General features: G+C 37.5%; 1 protein-coding gene across 1 annotated transcript in view; it reads right to left on the bottom strand.

Moving 5' to 3' along the window:
• Nucleotides 1–576: 576 nt before the first annotated feature.
• Nucleotides 577–25,024, bottom strand: part of LOC311172527 (ubiquitin-conjugating enzyme E2 variant 2-like) — a gene marked incomplete at both ends in the record, with an annotated part of 155,556 nt that continues 131,108 nt past the window's right edge. Inside the window, one exon of the mRNA XM_084236003.1 lies at nt 577–871. Coding sequence (XP_084092129.1) covers nt 577–871 — 295 coding nt within the window. The remainder of the gene's footprint in view (nt 872–25,024) is intronic.

Here is a 25,024-nt window from a genome sequence, read left to right as displayed (position 1 = left end):
ACTCCATGGGGGGTGGGGGGTGGGGAGGGGAGGGATTGGGGTCAAAATAAGGGGTCGCAATTGTATGGGGAATATAAAAATTAAAAAATTATATAAAAAAAATATGGTGGAGTACAAACAGCCATTAGAAAGTAAGGCCTTAAGCAGTTTCTTAGTATATGTAAAATTAAACATATATGAAGTTTAAAAAAAAAAAAGATGGACAAAGCATGCTATTTAGCTTTTCCTTCTTGAGATTTTCACTTCTCAGAAATACACATGCTTCCAAAGCCATCCGATACTTTTAGTCATGCTTTCTTCTTATAAACCTGAATTCAATTTTGAGCACTCTAGGTTTATGCTTCAATGACAAAACCTTAACAAGAGAAAAAAAAATTGTGCTGCATTTTTTCTCTTGTTACCTGAAAACAAAATGGGTGTACATATATCAATTATATTCTTTAAAATGTCCAGGTCATGTTTATCAGCTGGGATTCTTTTACTTAATGTGTGGGTATTTTGTATTGTGATATTTAATCAAAACATTAACATGGGTAGAAGGTTGTTGATTTAAGACAAGTTCAAGATCCACTAAAATTAATTACTGTATGTTTGTCCTTCTGGTGGCTGTGGAAGCTTCATATTTTCTTTGGACATCATTAGACCTCTTAGCTCTTGAAGTACAACTTTAATGCTATATGAATTTTGCCATTTTGCTAAGACTGGTATGCTTCGTGCATCCACCATTCCACTGGGATTATTTATTCCATTCATATTAATTTTGGTTACAAATCTAACTGATGGAGGAGCTTCTGGGTATGTAGGTCCATATTGTACTTTCAGGCTATATATTCTGTTTTCATAATTTGTCTGTGGAGACCACCAACTTCTCCTGCAGTCCAACGCAGCCTCCTGAGAATGCTTATTTTTGATGATGGGTCATTCTCTTGTATTTCTCTATTAGGCCTGCAGTTCATCTTTCTCTTTATCTCACTTTTTATTTTGAAAAAGAAAATGAAACCTTTATTGCAGCATTATTGACACACAAACAACTATACATACTAACGTATACCGTTTGATCAGTTTTGACAAATGTATAAATCTATCGCCACAACCTTGGTAATTTGTATCTTCCCTCTTTTCCTGATGAATGACATTATTTTATTGATCTCAAAAAATCACTTGGGGATCATTTATCTTTGGCCAATTTTTTTCTGTTTTTATCTTATTTACTTATGTTTTGATCTTAATTTCCTTTCTTTGCTTTGTTTAGCTTGTGTTTAGCTTTCTTTTTCTTTCTTTTTATTAAAACAGAAGTGGAAGGCGAAGGAGAGATAAGAAAAAAGAGAGAAGGTAGGAGAAAGCTAGTTTGCTTTTCTTTTATTCACTTTCTTAAGGTGAAAACTGAAATTATTGATTGGAGGTCTTCTTTTTATAATAAAGAAGTTGACCCTATAAATTATCTCCTCTTTCCTGTGATGTATGTCAAGAAATAAAAGTGAGACTATAAAAACAATGAATGAAAATAATTGAAATTTATCATTATTATGGGAGAAAGATCATTGTAATCATTTTAGGAACCCTCATGACCTACATTCCTGTGTTTGCTTGCAAAGCATCTGCTTCTAAGAGAAAGTTTCCGCTGTATAAAAAATATTGCACTTCTTTAAGTTGGAGGAAACCCCAGGAGTAAATGAAGCAGGATTAAAAACCAATGAAAAGAACACACATCTGAGCAAAATGAGGTCTCGGTGTATCTGCACATATGTTGCCCTCGCCAAGTATTTTTTAAAATGTAGTTTTTACTAGTTTTCATTTATTTGTATTGATTCTAGTGCCTTCTGGGGTGGAGCAGGTATATCTTATGTCTCTTCTTTAAAGGACACTTCAGTCTGTGAGCAAATGCGGTTGTCCATCAGCCACATCTCCCAATTATGTATGGAAAAGGAAGGAAGAGGTGAGAGTAGTGAGGTCCCATCAACCTTCCATGGCAAAACTGCCTTTGTGTCTCCACTGGGGCTTTTTGTTTGAGAGTCTCTGGGAGAATTTAAAGGCGGACTTCCTGGACACAACGTGATGGTCACTTGTCATTTATTATGAAGTAATTATTACTTTACCCAAAGTCAGACGCGTTCCCAATGCGCTGGGCAGGTGAGGCGGATGCAGTCTGTCAGCGATGCAAGTGTCCTGCAGAAACCTCCTCAGCCCAGTATGACTGTGTGGGTTCTGTGACCCTTTAAAAATTCTCTGGAAACCTTTAGCATGTGCCGTCTCACATTTCAGATGACTTCAAATCACCAATTTCTTAGTAATATCCTAAAAGACAAGCCCCCATGCATTTCACTTTATGTGTTCAGTAGGAGCCTTGATCCTTTGTGAATATGAAACAGCAGGACTTGACTTCTCCAGCAGCAAGATTATTAGAGTCTTTGTTCATGCTCATCATGTTGGGAATCCCTTTCTTATTTTAGTGTAATAATTTTGCTCTGTATTTATGGATGAAATGCTTAATAAATATGGACTCTTGCAAGTATTTCCAATATACTGATTTATCTGAGATTCTTACATTCAAGGGAGCATGTCTCATTCCCTCTTCCTTTTGTCACTTAAGAGTAAGGAGAGCATCCTTCTTCGCTGCGGGGTTAGCGGGGATCTGCTAGAAGCAACAGTTTCTTTAGTTATTTATAGCCTGACAGAAAATGTACTGTTATTCTGGTGGGCACACATCAATTTCTGTAGGGGGTAGGATATTTTCTCAGACATGAATGAAAAACCAGTTTAGGATACAGAATGTGTATAAATAATAATACCAGGATTTGTAGTCTAACAGACCCACCAGCATCCTGGAGATGTGGAGGGAATGCTGAGCTAGGTGTCTTGGGTTGAAAATTATGTCTACTCAGTGTGCTGTGTGACCTTGGATGAGCTATTTAATATTGCTGAGGCTCAGTGCTGGCCTTTGCAGACTAAGGGTGAATTCTTGGTGCTTTGCTCAGATCTCCTCACAGGCACTTTACCCCTTTACGGAACAATTTTCTGCTTTCTGTGCACTTTGTTTCTGTTGGCTGGTCCCTATGACTTTCTTCAGATCACTACCTTTGAACTCCAGGAGTGCCTTGTTTCACCCTTATTCATAGAGGCGGAAGGGGGTTTCTGTGCCCCCCAGTAATCAACCCTTCCAGTGACAATATGAAAGCCCAAATGCATTGCCTTCAGGCTGAACCATCCTGAAGGTGTAATGCATCAGCCAGCACTTCTTGGGCAATTGCTGGGACTGTATCTGAAATCCTAATCTCACCTGACATCCTAGGTCTGTCCTTTTTCATTTCCTTATTTTCTCAGCAAGTACTTTCTTTAAAATCACTTACACATAAAACCTCTCTCGGGATTTACTTCGCAGAACCCTACCGACCTCATTTAACCAGAAGTTCAAGATTAAATAAATATTAGATCAAAATAGACTTCTTCTTGTAGGGTTATTATAGTGGCTTAATGATTGCCTGAGTTCATAGAGCAAACTATATGGCTCTTCAGTCTTCATTCCTATTTTCTTGTAGGTAAATATATTTTGTTTCTTGAGGTCCAGATTCAAGTGGAAAATGTTACCATTTTAATTCATAATGTTTACTTCTTTCATCACAGCAATAACTGATAGCAGGAAGGAATTACTATTGAATTTTATACAAGTATAGTTGGAAAGGATACAGCAAACATGTCAATGAAATCACTGGTTGTGTCCTTCTCTGATTGACTTTTGTGACTTAAATAATGTTACCAAGGTTTATCCATGTTGTTGCAGATGGCATGATTTCCTTTTCACGGCTGAATAATATTCCAATGTGTATGTACATACCATTTTTTCTTGAGGTATCTAAAATAATCAAATTCACAGGAGCAGAAAGCAGAATAGTGGCCGCAAGGGGCAGAGAGAGGAAGACATGGGAAATTGTGCAATGGATATAGTTTCAGTTATGCAAGATGGGTGAGTTCTAAGGATCTACTTATAGCTTTGCATTTGTAGTTCTCACTACTATCCCATACACCTAAAATTTTGTTAAGAGGTTAGGTCTCACCTGTTCTTAACATAATAATAAGGGACACATCACTTGTTAACATATGTTGACAATGTGACTGCCCTGCTGGAATCTCATCCAAGCTCTGAACTCCCTGTCCTCTCCACTGAAAATAAGACCACAAATAAAAATTGTCCTTGAAACCTCTTGATCCCTGATTTCCCCATCTGCCAGGCACTGCCTCCACTGAAACCTCAATACCATGTTTAATAATAGCTAAGATGCTGGCTGCTCAGGGAGCACTGATGATCCATGGTTGCTTTAAAATACCTAAAGTCTTAATATCAAAGGAATCCAAGCTGCAAGGATACTGAACAAGATCTTTTCTCCAGTGCTTCTAAAATCACACCATGTATAGAATAGAAAGAACCAGGGAGTCATGTTTGAATGGCCATTCATTCATCATTTTTAAAAGAAACCATTTGGCATTCTCTTTGTGACAAGACCATTATGATTTGTTTGCTCTCCATATAGTTTACTGAACATCAACTGTTCTGAAGAAAAGTGGTGTGACATTTTTAAGAAGCCTATTTGCAAAATTAAAAGAACTTTCATAGGAATGGGAGTGAGTCAGTGAAGATTTAAGGAAAAAATTATTTTAACTAGAGGCTCACAGCAGGAAGGAAGCATTCAAGGAGCTGAGGTCTAATAGACAAAATGCTGCCTTCTCAGGGAAAGGAAGTCTTCAGACTCACTCAGAGCTTCAAATAGGTAATTAGCACCTTCCTTCTCCTTTGTTACTGGCAGCTGACTGATGTCCTTAATCAGCCCAGGTGGTAGGAAAAAGATAAAAGCCTTAAAAGCACTAGCTTTTACTGTTAGAGTGAGGACAATCACCTGGGAAAGCTGCTTTCTCATGCAGATTCTTAGGGCCCAGTCCCTGAAAGCTCTGTCTTGTCTCATGAGGGAATATACCAGGAACTTGCATTTTTGACCTGCATGGAAATTGTTCCCTTGTTCTCTCATCTAGAAACAAAACTGGCATAACGCTATTTTAATATAGGCAGGTATTCCAGTAAGGACTCCTTACAATGGAGTCTTGAACTATTTTTGTTATCTTTCCCTCAATATCTTGTAATCACTTAAATATTTGCCCAATAAAAACTGATGTGACCAAAAAAAAGCAAAAGTTCTTGTGGTGAGAACACGTTACTTTTTCTGAGCAACAATTGAAATAAATGAAGAGGCATCAAGAAGAAAAAATTCTGAATATATGTTAAAAGCCATCAAATACTACATGTGACTGAATTCCTATTGAAGAAGGATTAGAATTTTTTTTCTGTATAGCTTCAAGGAAGCAATTAAGGATCAATGAGCAGAAGTGATGAGCAAACTCTTCAGAAACATGGATTTTTAATTGAGTTGCCCCTAGTGAACTACTTCATATAAAGTGAATTCCAAATTCCCCAGGATTTGCAAACATCATATCACCAACCAACTGGCAAGATAAAGTGGGGCAAAGATAATACATCCTCCCTCAGTGTATAAGCATCCTTCCAGACAGCAAGACAATGGACCTCTCAAAAACTGAAAAAAAGCACATACATCTAGTTACTGCACAGCAGTCGCTTTCTCTTTTTTTTTTTTCTGTATAATTGTTGTCCTTTTCTAAATTCATCTCGAGATTATGATTTCCAGAAGTCAACAAGGTAAGGTGTAAAACAGAGTTATGTGGTAGAACTATACAATGAAGTATGGTTTATACCTGTCAAAATAGAAACATTTACAGAAACTACAATCTTTCTTTTTGTTGTGGGTACAAAGAAAATGTAACATCTGCTATGTAAACACATATTGTTACTTTTTCTATTGGCAAACAATTTTAAAGCTCATAGTAAAGTATAAAATGCATGTAGTCTGATCCAGCGATATCATATCCCTTGAAATGTATCTTGGAGACATGGATTGGTAAGTAAAGGATTGATAAGTAAAGATCTAGGAATAAGGGGCTCTACACATTATTATCCACATAGAAAAATTAAGAAAAATGCCCATCGGTGGCCAACTGGCTTTACAAATGATGGGGATCCACATTAGCAAGTAAAGCTCTTAGAAAGAGTGGATTTGATTTGTCTGTTTGGAGGGAGGAATTTCTAGCAGGTGTTGAGAAAAGCAAGATAAAAAAATGGGTATAACATGTTTAAGTCTTTGTGAAACATGAGTCAAACATGTGCATATGCTTTAAATTAGGTTTATGTATGTATATACATAATTATAGGTGTATATATATAATATTATGGGTGTATATATGTACATACGTGTGTATACTCTATATACCTAATTTGTGTGTATGCTATGTGTGTTGGTTTATCTAAACATGGATACAAGTATTAAAAATGTAGATGTTCACATGCTTTATCTAATAGGTCACTGACATGGGTAGAGAGAGAGAGGTGGCTTGTAGGCAAATGAGACAGTACAATAAGCACAAGTCTGCATTCAGTGAATAGTATGTATGCTATGGCTTCATATTTGTGTTCTATATGAAATTATACATATGCAAAGAGAAATATATGCAATATTTTCCTGAGAGACAAGGAAAATTCTATATACATAGTTTATTAACCCAGCTTTAAAATCTAATATTGAGGGAAAAGTAAGTAAGTAATAGAGTTGGATTCAGCCCAATGGTATATTTGCTTGTTACTTTATCTACATTCTGTCTCATTCCAGTGCAATGAAAAATATAGCGTAGTCTGAAAAATAATTGAAGGAATTATAGGATGGGGAATGTAAATACATGTTTTACAAATTTTTTTATAAACATAACAAAAATCTCACTTCAGTTGCTTGAGAAGTCACTTGTGACTGTAGGTTTAATGTATCCAAGCGGAACATCATCTATATTCTTATTGAGTTGGGACTCTTGATGAATTTACCTCATTTACCTCCATGACAGGGCAAAGCAATTCTTTCACTTGGACAAACATTAAGGCATTGTTGAGTATTGTCAAATTCAATAAGTCAATGGTAATTTTAGGGGAGAAAAAAGCCTTCATTTTAATTGAATCTTAGGATAAGACCCACAGTAAAAGGTCCACAGGATAAGAGCTTAATTGCTTCAACCTTTCCATCTTCAGTTTTGTTTAATTTAACACTTCAGTGAACTACCCAGGGGTAACGCACCGCCTTGGACATTTCTAGCTCCTTTTAGGTCATTTACAGGTTTTCACTAAATACCACAATTAAGGAGTTCAATATAGGTCAGGATGTAGTATTTCTGAAACTATATATATGGATTCTGATATTTCATGTATCACTAAATCTATCAAGTAATAATTGCTTCCCCAGAGCTAATAGACATGAGAAATTTAAGTGTCTCTACCTTTACAGATGTGCCTTTCAGCCTAAAGTTTTCAGGCAGAAATGAATTAATCCCTTAAAGCAGTAGAGTCTGTAGTGTCACCTCTGAATTATGCCTGATTTCCAATGATTGGGACAGGCCTGCAAGCTCTTCTTAGTAAAGGACTGGTCTGACTTTCACTGTAAGCCCTTTCCATAGTTCATAACTCACCTGCAAAATTCCTCCCAAGGTGAAATATTTCTGCTCCAGATGGAGTTTTAGACAGCACATTTCCCTAGATTTGAATAGGTGTTTAACTAAAGAAAAGGGGAAAAAAATCTTACATCCTCTCGGTTGGGAGGCCAGTAGCGTGTTTGCAGCAGAGAAAACAGGTCAGATGTGATTCATTGAAATCCAAAATGCTAGGTTTTAATCCTTTAATTCCTTTCTTTCTTTTCACCATTCCTCCTTTCCTTCCCTTTCTCTACTCTGACATTTATCAAGCATCAGTTGCATGCCAATTTCTGTCAGGTACTGAGCTAGGTGCTGCAGGTACTGATCTCCTGTTACTGTGGTAACAGTGCCAAACATAGTGGCTCAAAAACAACAAGCACTTTTTTTTCCTTTTACAATTTGGAGTCAAGTGAAACTGACCCTCACACAGTTTGATGCAAGTGGCAAGGATGTGCACCCCAGGGAGCTCCCCCAGGGTTCTGCTTCCCTTGCCACTTCTAGCTTCTGCCAACATTCCTTGGCTTGTGGCCATGCCACCCCAGTCTCTGCTCCTGCTGTCCCAGCACATTCTCCTCCCCTGAGTCAGTTTTCCCTCTACCTCCCTCCTAAGAACACTGGAATACATTTAAGGCTCATCCTAATAGTTCATAATAAGCTTCCCACATCAACATTCTTAACTTCAGCTCATCTACAACATCCATGAAGGTAAAGTCACAGGTGACATTTTGTCCTTTTCAGTGAATGCTAACATAATGTACTTGTCAGTTTATTCTATTTAGGGAATTTGGGGAAGTAGTAGGGGATTGATTCTTATAAGATTTTACAATTTTGTGCAAGTTTAAATGAAAATTTAAAAGTTAAAAAGTAAAATTCCTAATTTTAAGAAGTAGGATGTCAATTATTAAATTTATATACCTGCAAATGTCTACAAATTTAGAAGAGTTAATGTCCATCTAAAATGGCCTGCCTTTCAGGGTCATAAAATCTTGGAGAGGATATTGGAGATCTTTTGAGGAGACAGGATGGGTAAAAGCAAGACCAGACCTGCTAGCTCATCTCTGCCATTCTAAGTCACTGTGATCTTGGGAAATACATAATAATAGTAACAATTTGTCAACATTTACTGAGAACTGCTATGTTCCAGGTGTTGTTTTAGGGGGTGTGCATTATTCCATTTAATCCTTACAATAAACATACGGATTTTGTGTTACTTTCATTTTCATTTTATAGATAACTCTAGCCCAAATAGGCTGTCGCCTCCATCAAGTCAGTTAGGAAATATTTGAGACAAGTTCAGATTCTCTCTGCCTCCAGGTCTGTGTTCATCACCACTTATTAACCACAATTTTCTCTAGTAGAAAATGGAAATGATAACCATACCCATGTTATAGGCATTTGACTTACTAACAGAGGCATTTAAATTTAGGATTCAAGTTAGGCACAGGGAAGCGTTGATTTTTATCCCACTGTGATTACTGTACCCTGACTTTATTGTGGGGGAGAAAAGTAGCTCAGAGAATTTAGGCATTTGCCCAGATTAACAAATTAACATCCTAAGGAGATGCTATTAAAACCTTATACCGCTGACTCAGTCCATACTTCTTTCGACTGTGTACTACCTCTCCTGGAAAGTGATCATCACACCAAGCTTCAGGATCCTGTCACAATGACACAGTATAGTCAGTGTCCCTTAACAACTTGGTGTGTTCTGAGAGATGTGTCCTTAGGCAATTTCATACTTGAGCAAGTGCCAGAGAATGTAGTTACCCAAGCCTCCGTGCTGTAGCCATGTACACACGCTATGGTACAGCCTATAAGGACCACCCTCGTCTATGTGGTCCACCCTTGACCACAGTGTCGTTGAGCAGTATGTGAATGTATAACCATCGGCATAAAAGACAAAATTTAATCCACAACATCTTTAAAGTTCGCTGCGAGCAGCCACTTATGAAGAGGCACATAAGCCCTCAGGTCCATCCTGTCTTCTCAGTACTGGCCGTCTGGCTGCTGGAGAAGGCGTGTCCTGGTGGGCACTCAGCCACCCACTGTTCCACTCTACAAAAGCTTGCCACCATTGGGCAACTGGCAAGAGTCAGCTCCCTTAACTGGCCCCATAACTAGAAGCAATTAGTGCTTTTACACCAGCCACTTCTATCGCTGGGCCTCGGTTTCCATAATCACAAAATGAGGGAGCACTTTCTAAAAAATTCTATTATCCTTCAAAGCTTAGTCATTTCATGATACTCTGCAATGCTTGATTATTCATTTTCTCATTAGTTTGGCTTTTTAGATCTGGCATTCAGAAATCAATCAACTAATAATTAATTTTGTGTTCAGTACAGTGTTACATATTCATATATTTCATAAATTAAAAAGAGTTTTGGACCAAAAGTCTGGAGTAAATATGATTTTCCCTCAGCTCGCTTGCCTTTTGGCTTATTTTTTATTGCACTGTGCTTATCTGGCTGCTTGCTAAGAAATCCAAGTCCACAAGATGAAGGTGTATCCACAGAAACTCTCTGTGCTTTTAATATCCTCTACTAACTTTCCCTAAGACTATCAAAGGACACACGATGTTCACCTTAGAGTTTAGTAAGCATTGCTTTTTTGTTTTGGTCGCTGTTACGTACAATGGTATTCTAAAGACTTCAGGAAGAAAGCATCCCCTGTGAACTTTTCATGCTACGCCTTACGTTAATGTCAAGATGAAAATTAACAGGCACGTGCAATGAGCGTGTGCAATGAGAGCATTTTATTCCTTTTCCTTACACCAACATGTATGTTTCTATATTACATGAGCTTGAAATGAAGGTAAGAGGAATAATACCAAGATCCCAAATTAATCAAACTGTTTATGACAGTTTAATGCATGTTATTTTCGTCGCAAATAAACTAGTAACACTTAAATATGCATTTATCATAAGAACTAATTTACTTACATTGTTTTGTTTTACTGAAATATCTACCATAAAAAATTTAAGTTACTGTTAAGATTACTGCTGCTTCAGATTTTATTTTTTTAAGAATTTATTTATGCATACAAGAGCTGGGGCACAGGCCAGAAGCATGGGCCTATGAGGATTCACCAGAGACAGAGTGGGGAACAGAACAACCAGATTGACTGAAATACACTGCTGAGGGGAGCACCGGGAAAGACAGGAGAGGTCTGCTGCGCCATGTGGGTTGCTCCCTGGTCGGCTGTGGGATGGAACTCGTGTTGCAGAGGCTGCGGACAGCTTCATAGGTTGTGTCTTAAACCCTTGTGCCACCAGGGAGACCCCTACTTCAGATTATATTAATGGAACTTTCTTCTTTGTAATAAATACATATTTTTTTCTTTATTTTTTTTAAAGATTTATGCATACAAGAACTGGGGTACAGGCCAGAGGTGTGAGGGGTGAAAGGATTCACCAGAGACAGAGCGGGGAACAGAACAGGCAGACTGACTGAAATACACTGCTGAGGGGAGCAGCAGGCAAGGCAGGAGAGGTCTGCTGTGGGTAGCTCCCTGGCCAGGGGATCGAACTGGAACTACAGAGGCTGTGGATAGCTTCATAGTGCTGTGCTTAATCCTTTGTGGCACCAGGGAGACCCATAAAATCATAATTAAAAAAAAAATAAAAAGACAAAACCAATAAGCTTAGTGAACAGTCAAAACAACTACTCCAGTATGAGTTTAAACTTTAGCTTTATTCTAAGGATCATCTTGCTGAAAATTTAAACAAAGGTACATTTTCTTCCATCTGTTAAAAGTCTTGCTCTTTTTAATGGAAATTTTCCATGACTTTTTATGTATTGATTTTTATTATGAAGTGAGTCTGTTTGGTGGTGGACTTCCCAAGTTTCATGCCTTATTTGATGAAGAATGTAAATTCTCATTTTAAACAAAGCATCACTGATGGCAGGGTCCATGCTGAGTGTTCTCGGTGGATACATCAGAGGACAGGGAGGGATGGTTCAGGGAGGACAGGCTGCCATCTTACGCCCAACCAGACACCACCTGTAAAAGGGAGAAAAGATGCACATAAATTATACTTTCATTAATTGAATAAAAATGAGACTGTGTTATGTCACTTGAGATCTTCATACAGAGTCTCTTAAGATTCCAGATGAAAACAAAATGCTTCTAGGTAGCAGATCAGGACAAGTTTGCAAGTGACCTGAAAACTCAGCTGGGCCTGGAATTTAGATCAAATATGGACTTAGAAAAATTCAGGGGAAGGACGCTTGAGAGATAATGCATAGCTTAACAAGAGGCACAAATGAAGGCAAACTCAGGGTAAGGTTTGAAAATTGGGGATCATTTTATTCTATTAGAAGCCAGAGGCTCCGAAGAAGAATTCTAGGAAAAAAACTATTATGTCAGTCTGTGGGAGGCGGTACTTAGGAACCACTGGTTGGAAGGCATGGTGCTAACCCCAATGGCATCCTCATCCCACTGACATTGTGTTTGGTGTTATTCAGTTGGAAATATCTGTTTGACAGTAAAGGTTAGGGTATGCAGAAGCAAGGAAATCTGGCAAGATGTATAGTTTGGGCTTCCTTGATTTTCCCCCAGAGCAAACTTCTTAACAAAACACAGGGAAGCAGGAATGCCTTTTTAATATACTTATAGGTGGAAAGAGCATAAAAAAGAACGAAGAAGATTCTAGAATGGCGATTTCTTGCAAGCCAATGTCATTGGAATTGCTTGGAGTGTCGGGTTTTTCTTTTTGAAAGATGCCCAATGAAAGGAAAAGTCAGAATGCAATTTCAAGAGGAGAATAGGTTCCGTGAACTCTGTCATCACTTCATTTTGCCTCTATGCAAAGAAAATTGTATCTTATGTTCCAAGTCACAGTACATTTGTCCTCAGATAGTTTTACGCCATAGTCACCACCACCAATTTTCTGACAAAATGTTTACATTATCTGCTGGTCTATTTCAGAAACTGACAAAAATTGTTAGGCTAAAGAAAAAGAAATTTCAGTGAGTTTACTATGTACTTAGACTTCCTTACCAAATTCAAAGGCTGCTTACAAATTACTTGGCATTACGATTTTATGTCAGTCCTATAATTTGGAAGATCTGTTTGAGAATATCAAATTTAATTGCTTTGTTCATCAAATGTCTGTGGTGGTTGACTTTGGAGAATGCTGATTTGAGATTTAATCTTCATTAAATCAAGGAAGTTCCTAGGTAAACTAAAAAGTGAATGTGTCCCTCTTTTTCCTCCCATTGGGAGCAGAGTCATCCATATTTCTGTCACTTTCCTATGGGGAGTGATTTCGCTCAGGCTAACTTGTGATGTGAATGTGTCTCATGATTACAATGAGTACTTTTTCACCTTAGGCTATGGCAGATGGATGCATAAATATGAAGCAGAAACTGAACCAAAGATTGACTTGGTTGCCTTTTAATATTTTATTTTCCTTGCCCTACATTTTTTTTTTAATTAAAATCTTAGTGGTTCTCAGGAACTCCAGATTAGGTAAGTCCAAGTTCTGTGTTCAAGGACCAATGTTTAATTTTTGTAGTGACATGTGCTGTTCAATTTGTTCATAGATGTTGCTTCCCTGGACGTCTTTCTAATCCAGATCCATAGGGGCTGTTCACATGCTTATTGTTATAACCCTGGACATGTACCTCTTCTTGGCAACACTAGGAGGGACGTTTTCATTGCAAAGATAGTCAGGACAGCCAAAAATAATTAAAGGCAGGCTTTGTGTCTATGCCTGAGCACTGTCTATATTCTCTTTTATGTATATAAAAAATTTAACTGGTTTTGCAATCATAGCTATGTTTCTTGTAGAAGGAACTAGGTGATGTCATTTGGATAATCTAGAAGTAAACTGTGTGAAAGGGACATCGTTGTTCATAAAAATATTTTGAGAAGAGCTAAATTCACTTTATTGAATGCTGATACCTGTTTGAAGCATTAATTTAAGACACCTATTGGACAAAGTGATACATAAATAAGTATCATAGTAATCTGTCCCAGTTTTAATTTTTCACCTATTCTTTTGTCTCATGTTGGTACATGCCAAATGACTACTACCATTGGTTTATAGCCAATTGCTGAGATCTCTATGACTCTGATCGCTGAGGGTTCAGTAATTAGTCTATGGAGGTGTTCAACCCAGGATGCATTTCTTAAGCTCTGGAACTTTGACTCAGCTCTGAATTGCTGGTGCAATGAGTTTTATATAAATCTCTTCAAATGCATACAAGCAACCATAAAGTTTCTCTCCTATTTGGAGGCTGGGATTGAACAGAAAGAAAAAGATTATCTTCTGACTGAGTATTCCATTTTTGACTCTTTATTTTGCAAAAACCCTTTCTTCCTTGGCTTACCTCCTTAGTGGTCATCTCCTAATGGCTACATGAAGAAGGGTAGAGTGAGCAGATGTATCATATTACAATGCCCAGAAAACACAGTAACAGGAATTTGCTTTCCGGCACCTCTGAGCTATGTGATATCCCACTGGATTTGTTGAATCAAAATGAGTATCTGAATCTGGAGATTGGGGAAAATGTCTGATTGAACTGGTAATCACTGAAATGTAGATATTTGAAAATTCAAGCCATGAAATTAGATTAGAGCACCAAGACTTGGAGTGCAGATAAGAGAAGCCAAAATTAACTGTGGTTGACAACTGTGTGTAATATTTTAAATATGTGTAACTAAGTTAATTCCCTATGTGTTATAAACCTTTATAAGCTTATATAATCACATTAACCTAAAACCTTACTTGGGGAGGGTTTATTGTAAAAAAAACAGGAAAACAGAGGATCACTATTATTTGGATTTGCTTTGTATATTGAGACTTGTGTGCTTACCTTATCAGAGGGTTCTGTGTGGGGCAGGGAGTGAGCATTTAGCATGTCTGACCTTGATAATGAGTTGGGTTATAACTGGCATCTATTGTGAATCCACAGTTCATTCATATTCTAAAGGAAAAGGAAGGCAGGCTTCACTAACTGGGACTTTAAGTAATTTTTCTGTTTTTGAAGCACCAAAATCATCTTTCTTATATTATTCATTCAGTAGCTTTTTCCCCATCAGTAGGGAAATGTCTTGGCAAGTGTGAATGTGCTTCCATTTTCTTTCTTGTTAATTCTTTTCACATGATAAATTGCAGGGAACTGTGCTGAAATCCCTTGAAATTGAAAAGTCAGTCTACATGAATGCTTAGGAGCAAAGGTTTTGAACATAATAAGACCATAGACATTCAGCTGAGAGAATTTTCAGAAACATTTGCAGTAGATTGTTACCTTTTATGGTTATGCGTAGATTCATTTGCGTACTTTTCAATGCTTTTTGCATTGGCGGTCAATCTGAGTTATCTAAAATGATTGCAAAACTTCCCAGCATTACTTGAAGTATTTGATAGTTTTTTAAAATAAGGTCATTCATAAGGCAAACAGTCTTTAAAACTGCAGCAAGTGAAAATGAAGGTATTTTTTGATTGCTCCTTATTTCCACCTATACAAAGATAAACTATTTTTTGTTTCCAGCCTGGCTCCATGCCCCAACTTTGTTCTGTGGTTACAAAGGAGGTTCCTTCATTTAAAAATGAATATACATTGATAGAACATTTAAAAACACTTATAAACTATTTCAGCTTTTCAGAAACCTAACCAAAAACATTTCATTCATTCACAATAAAGTTTCATAGGAAATAATTAAAAAATATCACAATTATTTTAACTTCTCATCAAGAATACAAGTAGAGAATTATATATGCCTACCCATGATGAAATCAAAATAAAAAAATAACCTGCACTAGTGATTATGCAGTGGGGAAAATGAATATTCACATGAGCTCAAGAGATTGCCCCCCAACTCACTAATTATGAAAAGAAAAAAGTACAAAGTGTTAGGGGGAAAAGGCGGTCCCAAAGCAAATTCCATACAGGCTTTGTGGACTCCACCCCCACCCCAGGTCAAAGCCAAAGACACTGGGAACTCCAAATCCCATCACCACCAAAGGGAAGGTGGCTGGGACCTGAGGGTGGGGTTAAGCAGCCAGGTGGATACAAAAGGCAGACACGTGGGCTTTGGGGGGCTCTCCATTTTTGGGCTCTCGGCCAGCTCGGAGCGTCCGGCCAGCTCTGAGAGTGACTTTGGGTTTCCAGGTCGTCGGATCGGGTAGGACGCATTAAAGACTTTATTTCCCTATTTTCTCCCTGAGTTGTCCATTTTCCTTATTTCCTTTCCTCTTGTAAATAAACCTTTTATTAACCCTTTTGCATGTGTCTGTAGTAGAGTATTCATAAGTCTCTTTAAAGCGCGCAGGTGAGGACCCACAGCCAGGAACCCGTTTAATATCGGGGCTTCTCTATAACAAAAGGAGGTCTGGGAGGTAATACTTTAACTGAGAGCTAAAATTTCATATTACTTACAAATAGTCAAACTGGCAAGTGTTCTTTCTGGAAAGTATACAACATCATCTGGGAAGAATCTTTGCTGGAGGTGTTCCAAATATAAGCCTAACCAAAACATCAGAACCTTCTCCACAGTGAGATTCACAACACAATATATGAGACCTGTCTAAAACAAAATATCAGCGATGTGAACGCCAAAGAGGGAGTTATTGTAGAACAAGAAACCTAAAGAAACACAAAAAGGTAATTTGCAGTTACTTTTGAATTTAAATATAAATTTTCTACTAGTGTAATCCTATCAATGTTACATTTGGGGGGAGAGTTATAATTATACATATATAATATACATATAAACTATATAATATACCTTAAACACATATAATATAAACATAGTATTATAGTTACATGAGAAAATGTCTTTTTTCCTAGTGACACATTTAAGGGCAAAGTTAAATTACTTTCACAAATGTATAAATACATACAAACATAGGCAAGATGGAGAAAATGTGACAAAATGGTGACATCATGTGAACATGACATGATTTGTAAATGTATGAGTATTTATTGCACAAAACTTTCAATTTTACTATAAGTTTGAGATGACTCAAAAAATGTTGAAGAAATAAATTATATATTTTTGAATGAAAAAAAATGGAATTGGAAAATGTACCTTTCATCATAAAGGATCTCAATGTAAGTGGAACATTTTTAATAGATACTGCTAATAACTATAATGATGTCTATAATAATAGCTTATCTTTCATATAGTGCCTCACACTTTGCCAATTACCTTTCTATGAATTTTTTAATTCCTGGGAACTCCAGAGTTATCATATTGAATGGTCATTACCATTATTACTTACTTCTTACAGATGGAGATATTTGAGTTTCTGAATTTAAATGCCATGTCCAAGATTTTATAAATTAAGAGAAAATGGGAAATTAACTCAAAGCCAGGTCAACCAACTCTCATGGGGCTTTAGTTCTTTACCTACTGGATTCATTGCACCTATATGTCTGTAGTACATGCAACAATTAAATAATTAAATAATAATCAAATAATTAAATAATAATTAAATAATTAAAACCTTTGAAAGTTGCATGGTTGATGCTTAGCATTAGTGGGTGGGTTACTGAAATATGTGATGGAGACTCCATTTTCTGCTTTTCTCTAATTGAGCCAGTCTTTCCTGGGTCTAAACTGCAGATGTCTGGAACTGGTATCAAAAGACCCAGTCGTAGATTTTTTTTGCTAAAGAAAGTGTCATAAAATTTTTCTTTTTATTTATACATTCTGCCAATATGACAGTTATAACTTTAATTCAAATACCAAAATTGTTAATGCTTCTTGACATTTTCACAAGTCTTTTAACTGTTTTGTATTTTGCTTTTGAAAGACTTAACTCCAAATGAAATAAGAAAGCCTTAAGTTTTGGGAATTTGAAAAGGAACTTACATCTCCTCCATAACCAAGCAAATCGAAGGGATCCTAGGAGCACCTTTCCTGTAATTGCTTTTATGACAGTTTGCTTTGTAGCTTTTTTTAATAAGATGATAGACATATTTATCATGTGAAAAGGTGGCTATTAGCTTCCATTTGTTTGTTGAGAAGTTTTTAATCTCACATTTCTGTGACTTCAGCAGATTCATACTAACAAAGCCAAGCCAGTTTCCGTACAAGGAAATGTTTTATGGAACTAAGTAAATTGGACCTTGAGATGTGTTTTTTTTTTTAAACCTTGTAATTGTATCATGGTGCATCTTGACTCCCATTTATATGGCTTATGATTAATTATACTTTATTATTGATGGAGTACCAGCCTTAATATGCAAGACTGAAAGGCATGAACTGATTCACACGCATCCTTGGGGGCTGATGTGCTCCTGCCCACACTGGCTGCAGGGAAGGTTGTCTTCTCCCCCAGCCCCTACTGCTGCCCCCTCTAAGATGAAAGAACCCAAATGCTTTGATTCTCTTACTGACATGCTCAGTCCATTTCAGTTCTCATCCCTTCACAATGTGTTTATAAAATAGATAAAATTAGAAGATAGAATGTTGATAAAGAAATATGAGGGAGGCCAATTCCAACAGATACTAAAACATGATACTATGATAATTAAAATAACAGAACACTGATATGAAAATTAAAAACATCAATATAACCAGCGACACGGCTAACTCAAAAACAAACTGTTGTTTAATAATAACTCATCAGAGTAAAGAAATTAGATCAATTAATAAATAAACATTCAATAAATGCTAATAGCAAAATAACTAGTCTTTGGGAATGTAAGTAAATTTAGATCTTCACGTAACACTATGTCTCAAAACAAATTGCTAATGTGCTAAAGGGTTAAATATTAAAAAATCAAGCAGTAAGTACCTTAGAAAAAAGAAGTGAGAACATATTAAAGGCACAGGAAGCTACAAAGGAAGGCACAGGAAGCTTTAGGGGGGAATTTCTTTAATTTAAAATATTATGAAATAATCTTATGGATGACAATGATAAATAAAAAAACTTTACTATGTAAACCTTAATGATTTCTAGATGCTAAAAAGTTGTAAAAGCAAATAGTTGACTTAAAGTTCCCAGTTAATAGGTGAAGCAAAGAGCTAATATTATTACAGTAGTGAATCTGTTAAGAAAAATAGGTATCAGGGAGCAAAGACTTGATAAGGTCATTTTGATTTTAAACAAACATTAAAAGCAATCAAAATGGAGAATGGAAGAGACTGGAAATTTTCTTTAATCATTTATCTGACATAACTGCTTCAAAGCTGGTAATTCTGAGGGGCTAGACCTTAGCGAATGGGCTTTTAATTATTCCTGTGTGCAAGTAATGAATTTGGGACATTTCAACTGTTTATAAAATTCCCTCTTAAAGGAATAAAATCCATTGATAGTAAAATGTAGATTACTTGCTTATTTCATAGTGTAAGAAAAGAGAAAACAACCTTTAACTTTGTGTGAGAGTCTCATAGCAGGACCAACTTGCTTAATGTCATAGTACTAAAAAAATGCAGAATCACTAAATAGTAGTGTCTTTGCTGCAGCCACTGAGTCAAATAGAGCAATGGATCCTAAAATATATTTCATGAGAGAAAGAGATAAACAGACAAGTGGGAATTACCCAATTACAATATAAATCAATTCTTTTCTGGAAATGAAATGTTTTTTACCTGCCTAATCAGCAATATTTTTGAAAAAGTAATAGTACTTCTCTCTGGTCTTCTATGAAATGGGCAGTGTTATACTTTGCCTCTTTGTTAGATTGTTTTAATAATTCAAGAACCTCAAAAATGTGTATTTTTTTTTAGCTCCACAGTTGGATTTAAAACACATATAGTTATGATGATACATCATGTGTAATGATATAAACAGATCTCTTTTTCACACAGATGCTTGTCAATCTTGAGAAGGTATAGAATTCAATTCATTGTTCAGAATGTTTTACTATGATTTAAAATGTACCATAATGAATAGTACATATATTAAAAGACACTCATACTATATTTTGCTCAGTGAAACAAAATAAAAAATATAGAGTGATGATTTTCAATCTATCATATTTTCAAAGGTCAACAGTAGGGCATAAGATGTATGGTTATTAAGGGTATAGGGAATGTGGCATTCCCATATATTATTGATTACAGTGTAATTGCTACAACAACTTCAGAGAGCACTTTGTCAGTACCAATCAAATAAAAAACATAATACTGACCCGCAAATTCTACTTTTAATTTGTCTCTCAAACAGAAAAATTCAAGAGTTTGCCATGATATTTTTAATTCTGCCATGGAACATCAAAATACTGGAAAGAATTTAAATGTGTATTAGTACATGATTTATACATGAATATAACCATATTAAGGAACATTATATAGCTGTTGAAAGAACAAGTTCAGTTTTACCTGCTCACATATTAGGATGTCAATGGTATATTGTTGAATCAAAAAGCAAATTTTGAAGTCAATATATAGAACAAGATCTCCCTCTCTCTCTCTCTCCCCACCACCACTTACAAGTGGAATTTCATGATTCAAATCAGTGTTGTTGAAGGTCAACTATAGTTCTTGATAATAATGATACAAAATTTCCAGTAAAGTTCTGGGAAGGTGCACGAGTACTTAAAAGAGACAGGCATCCCTTCCATCTGAGGATATGACAGGTAGTAGAGCAGCAGAAAACAGTGAGAATAGGTAATATTTCCATGTGCAAAGATGGGGGAGCATCCCCAGTTTAAAATGCTGCATAATATCTCTCCGGACCATTCTGTACCCCACCACTTCCTTAGCATTAAAAAGATCAAGTGTTATGATTAGCAGATATTAATCTAATTTCCCCTTTAGCTGTATGGCTGAAAATACCCTTTAATTTTTAATACTTTATTTATGAATCTCAAATTCCTCCCCTTTAAAATGAAGATTGAAGTACCTCTCTTATGGGTTTCAATATTGAATATGATGATCTTTAGGGGAAATACTTTGTATAAGCTAATTTAGTCCAAATATATGAATTTACAGTGTTTGTATTCACATCATTATTATGTATAAAATGACTCCATCCTTCCAGGAGTGAAGAGATAGACAAAACACTCTAGTTATCCTTCAGAATTTGATGAAATTGAAGATTCACTCTTCATTGAAGAAGAAACTGTGATTTCTTGCAAAGAAGATCAACTTTAAACTATTCTGAGACAAGCACCCACTGGAGGGCAGGTGTGAGGAACTAGTAGGTCAAGTTCTATCCTCAGCTAATCTATAGGCTATTTCAACAGAATTTTACCTGGCAACAAAGTCATTACCTTGATTCTTCCCTTATTTGCTCTCTTCCCATATTTTCTTTCATGTCTTTATTCTAAAATATTTTTACACATGCCTTTCCTTAACATATTTTTAGATTTCCTTTCAGTTCCTTGACAATCTTTCCTCCAAGACCTCAATGATTCACTCTGACAGCTTCTTTGGAACTAAATAACTTTCTTTTCTCAGTGGATGGTTCCAGCACCCTAAAGTTCTCCAAAAATCTCTTTGAAGTAGCTCGGCACTAAGTTCTGGGTTTCACACGCCATTGGCTTGGCTGAGTAGAGCACTAATTTTACCTTTGTGGATCTTAGAAGAGCAAATCCCTTCAATTTTAAACTATAGGTTGTAGTTATTCTTATTAAGAAGACATTCTCTGAGTGTCTTTCTGTTGGAATTAACTTTTTGGTTTACCTAGAAGTGGTTGATGAGACGTGAGGTGTAATGAATGGTGACGGTTAGTCATTAACTTACTCTGGCATCACAAGAGCCAAAATCAATCTTTATTTCTACTCTGGAGACAGGAGTTCCATAACTTTTATCTTTTTGGCAGTGAACAATGAGGGGAAAGTCATGTCACATGTTAGACTTGAAGGATGATGTTTTCTTCCTTCCTTGGTAGGAAGCCCATTAATGTTTGTGGCCCATTGGTCAGTGGTGAAAATTCCTTTCCATTTACTTCATTATGCCAGTTCCCCAAAGACTGAGAAAATGAGTATTGGTATTCTACAGGAAACACATAGGGTTTTGAGTGATTAGAACTTAATCTCTCTCCAATAGCATGGATGGATGTCACTGTTCCTTTAACCCAGACAAGCCAGCAGCCCCATCAAGGACACATAAAGGTTGAGAGTGGAATTTAGTTCTTTACTGGGTTCAAGGTGCCAGGAGAAAACCAAGGAAGGAATTAAGCTTCTCTACCAGTCCTAAGCATGGGTGACACTGTGATTGCATATTGCAAGTATTATATTCATCCTCACAAAAATTATGAAAGCTATATTTTCATTCATCTAATTCAGCTATCAAGTTATAGATGGTGGTAAGAAAAAAAACAACCTCTGAACAAAAATAGTAACTAATATAATTTAATACAATGCACATATTTGTGATATATGCATATATATATATATATAATGTTTAGGTAATACGTACACTTACCGTAATTAAGGTGGTCAAACATCTTGAATTCTGAAATCACCTTCAGCTCTTCACAATAGCTGTCGTGAAAGCAGCCCAGTCTGCCTTCATGCCCTTCTCTGAGGGGAGAGCTGGGAGCAGGGCATCAGCGGGTCCTGTAAGCATCCTCACATGTCAAAGTTGGCAGACAGAGCTTAAGTCACATGTTCCTGGTTTTAAGACCCAGCTGACAACCTGCTCTTTTAGAGACGGCAGCAACATAGCTTAATATCATCCCTTGCAGCCATCTGGCTTGGAACTCTCCTTACTAACCCCAGCTCTAAGCTGCAGGCAGTATTGAGGAAGGAGATGAAAGTGTAATGCCAAGCAGGATTGCTAACCTGTGACGTTTCATAAGGCAAAGGAAGCCTGGGCATGTATTACATTGCTGCTGATGAAATGGAACACTTACTGGGATGGATGCCTTTTTAAATGCAACAGTTGCACTGTGTGTGTGTGTGTGTGTGTGTGTGTGTCTCCCTATAAGTGGATGTACAGAGCAGTGTGAAAAATATGATCCCAAGGAGGGCAAACCCCCAAGTCTCATTAAATGCAAGTTGCTGAAGTAAAGCAATGTGCCACTGAACACAAAATATTCATGTATCTCTGATGGAAAGTATCATTTTTGAGAGCATGTGGGATAAATATGAGGCTATAAATCCAGGCTTCCTCAAGTAAGATTTTTCTAGTGGGCTGGTAGACAAGATGGGACTCTGTCACTGTGATTGTCTTTGCTGCTGGAAAAATGAAAAAAAAAAAAAAAAAAAGTCTCCATTGCTCAGAGCTCCCTGGGCACACAGAGATATGAGTTACAGTGTTAGCTGTCTTTGCAGCCAACTCACAGTTAGGTTAATAAAATACAAATATTTGCAGTGACCAAAGAATAGCACACTTGATTAGGAAGGTGGGAGGTGGCGGTTAAGGGCCAGGAGGGCAATGAAGGTGCTGGCCCAGGCTTCACAGGGCACAAGTGGACTCAGGGACCGTCGCTGTGGCATCCCCAGTGGTGTTGCCAGCTGCAATTCTTAATGAGTAATTACACCCCGGGCTGAGCAGACCACATGGCCCGTTAGGAAATATGTTAAAGAAAAATTCTCTGCCTTGCAGAGTTTACATTCTGAAGAGGCTGGAAATGAGCCCCGGAGACCTTTCTCGAGAGGAGGTTAAAATAGAGAGACTTCCCGCAAAAAACGAAAGTGATTTTTATCAAAGATCTAAAAGCTGAATGTCAGATTGCCAACATGCGGGGAGCTGTGTCCTGTCGTCTTTCCTCCCACGCAAAGGGCTCTGATGACAATGGGCGAGTTTTTCTGAGATTAATGGGACTGAGTGTGCGAAATGTAGTCTATCAGGCTCGTTAATTTTAGCCTTTTTAGCATTCCTGCCGCAAGAGGCACCTAGAAGGTGTGGGTGTGCGTCAATAAAAGCACCAAGTACAGGGAAAGACGGTGCCTCTCCTTGTGAAGAACCAGCGTCCCGACCTCACCACCACCTACCTGCACCCTGACTTTGCAGGAAGGGAGAGAAAGAAAGCAGCGTTTTGAACACCTACTAAGTGAAGGCTGTGTGATCACGCCTTCCATAGGCCTTATGGATGTCACCCTCTCGAGGCTCCTGAAAGATGAATGCTTTGAAGGCTCATTTTTTGAGTAAGAAGTGGAAGCAGAGATCACTGAAGGGAGCCAGTTCTCTGTGACTATTGACGCTCTCTGCTCCTTCTGCTTTACCATAATTCTTGTGTTACATACTTCCTTTAAAGTGTGTTTATTTCATCCCTGCTACCTACCTCCTCGACTTCTGTCACATGTCTAGCTCACAGTAAAGTCAACGCGTCATCTTAGAAATGATGCTCAGGAAAAGATCGTGGAAGTTGCTTGTGCTGACGTGTGGCCCGAGCGACTGCACAGCCTCCTGGGCTCCTCTGTATTCTCCAGTTCTCCGTCTCCCCCTCCTTCCCTCCTCCTCCTTTGATCTCTCTGGTGTCAGCTCCTTTAACTTATAGAAGCAGGCCAAGATGACTGATCTGATGCTAGGAAGTGCTATGAAGCAGGAAAATATAACCTTTCTCTTCCCTGGTGTGAGCAACGGTAATGGTTTCTTGGTATGAAATGTACAAGATTTGAACGTTCCTCTAAGGGAACATTACATCGTACATTTACTGAGTACCCCTAGTTTGCCACGGATGAAACTGGACGCCTGCTACTTTGCTGTGTTTAGTGTGGTAGCAACAAATTCTCAAATGGATGCAATAGGCTTTCTACTTGATGTGCATTAAAGAAGCACGCGCATGCACACATATGTGCACACACACTCACAGACACACAATAAAAGGTAAAGAATAGTACCTTGCATATCATAAAACAACATATCATAAAAACAAAGTGCCAATGTGATGGAAAGCAAAGAGGGATCAGTGTTGAGTGAGGGAAGATGAGAAGCCTATTGGTCAAGAAGCATTTGATCTAGGTCTTAATATCTGGGCGTCTTATGAGTTCAGTGAATGAACATTGTTGCTGAATGAACCAACTGGCTGCCTTGGTGAATCACAACTCTCTTCTATTTCTTTGTGGGACAATTTTTGAACTATAACAGGATTAATATTTCCATATTCTCTGCTACAATTTATTTTCCTGACTTACTTTCCTTTTATTATTTTTCCTCTTCTCCATCTTCATTTATTTATTTTTAAAGATTTATTTGTTTCTTTGTTTGTTTGTTTATACAAGCACTGGGTACAGTCAGATGCATGGGAGGGTGAGAGGATTCACCAGAGCCAGAGCGGGGAACTGAACAGGCAGACTCACGAAATACATTGCTGAGGGGCGCAGCGGGCAGCAGGAGAGGTCTGCGTGCCATGTGGGACCCTTGCCGGGGGCCCGGGATCGAACCGGCACTGCAGAGGCTGCGGGCAGCTTCGCAGCCCAGTGCTCAACCACTGCGCCACCAGGGGAGGCTCTTTAAAAAAGCTTTTGAGCTGGAAAGAGTCAAGATCGGTCTGTGATTCATCAGAACACATGAGAGATTCCCCATGTCTTGCAGGGTTTCTGAATCTCACTGCATATACAAACACAACTGCTGACCTTTGGTGCCAGACTTGGGAGCTACTGA

This window comes from Talpa europaea (genome assembly GCF_964194135.1).
Source record: "Talpa europaea genome assembly, chromosome: 6".
In the NCBI taxonomy this organism is placed as follows: Eukaryota; Metazoa; Chordata; class Mammalia; order Eulipotyphla; family Talpidae; genus Talpa; species Talpa europaea.
This window is presented reverse-complemented; position numbering and strand designations above follow the sequence as displayed.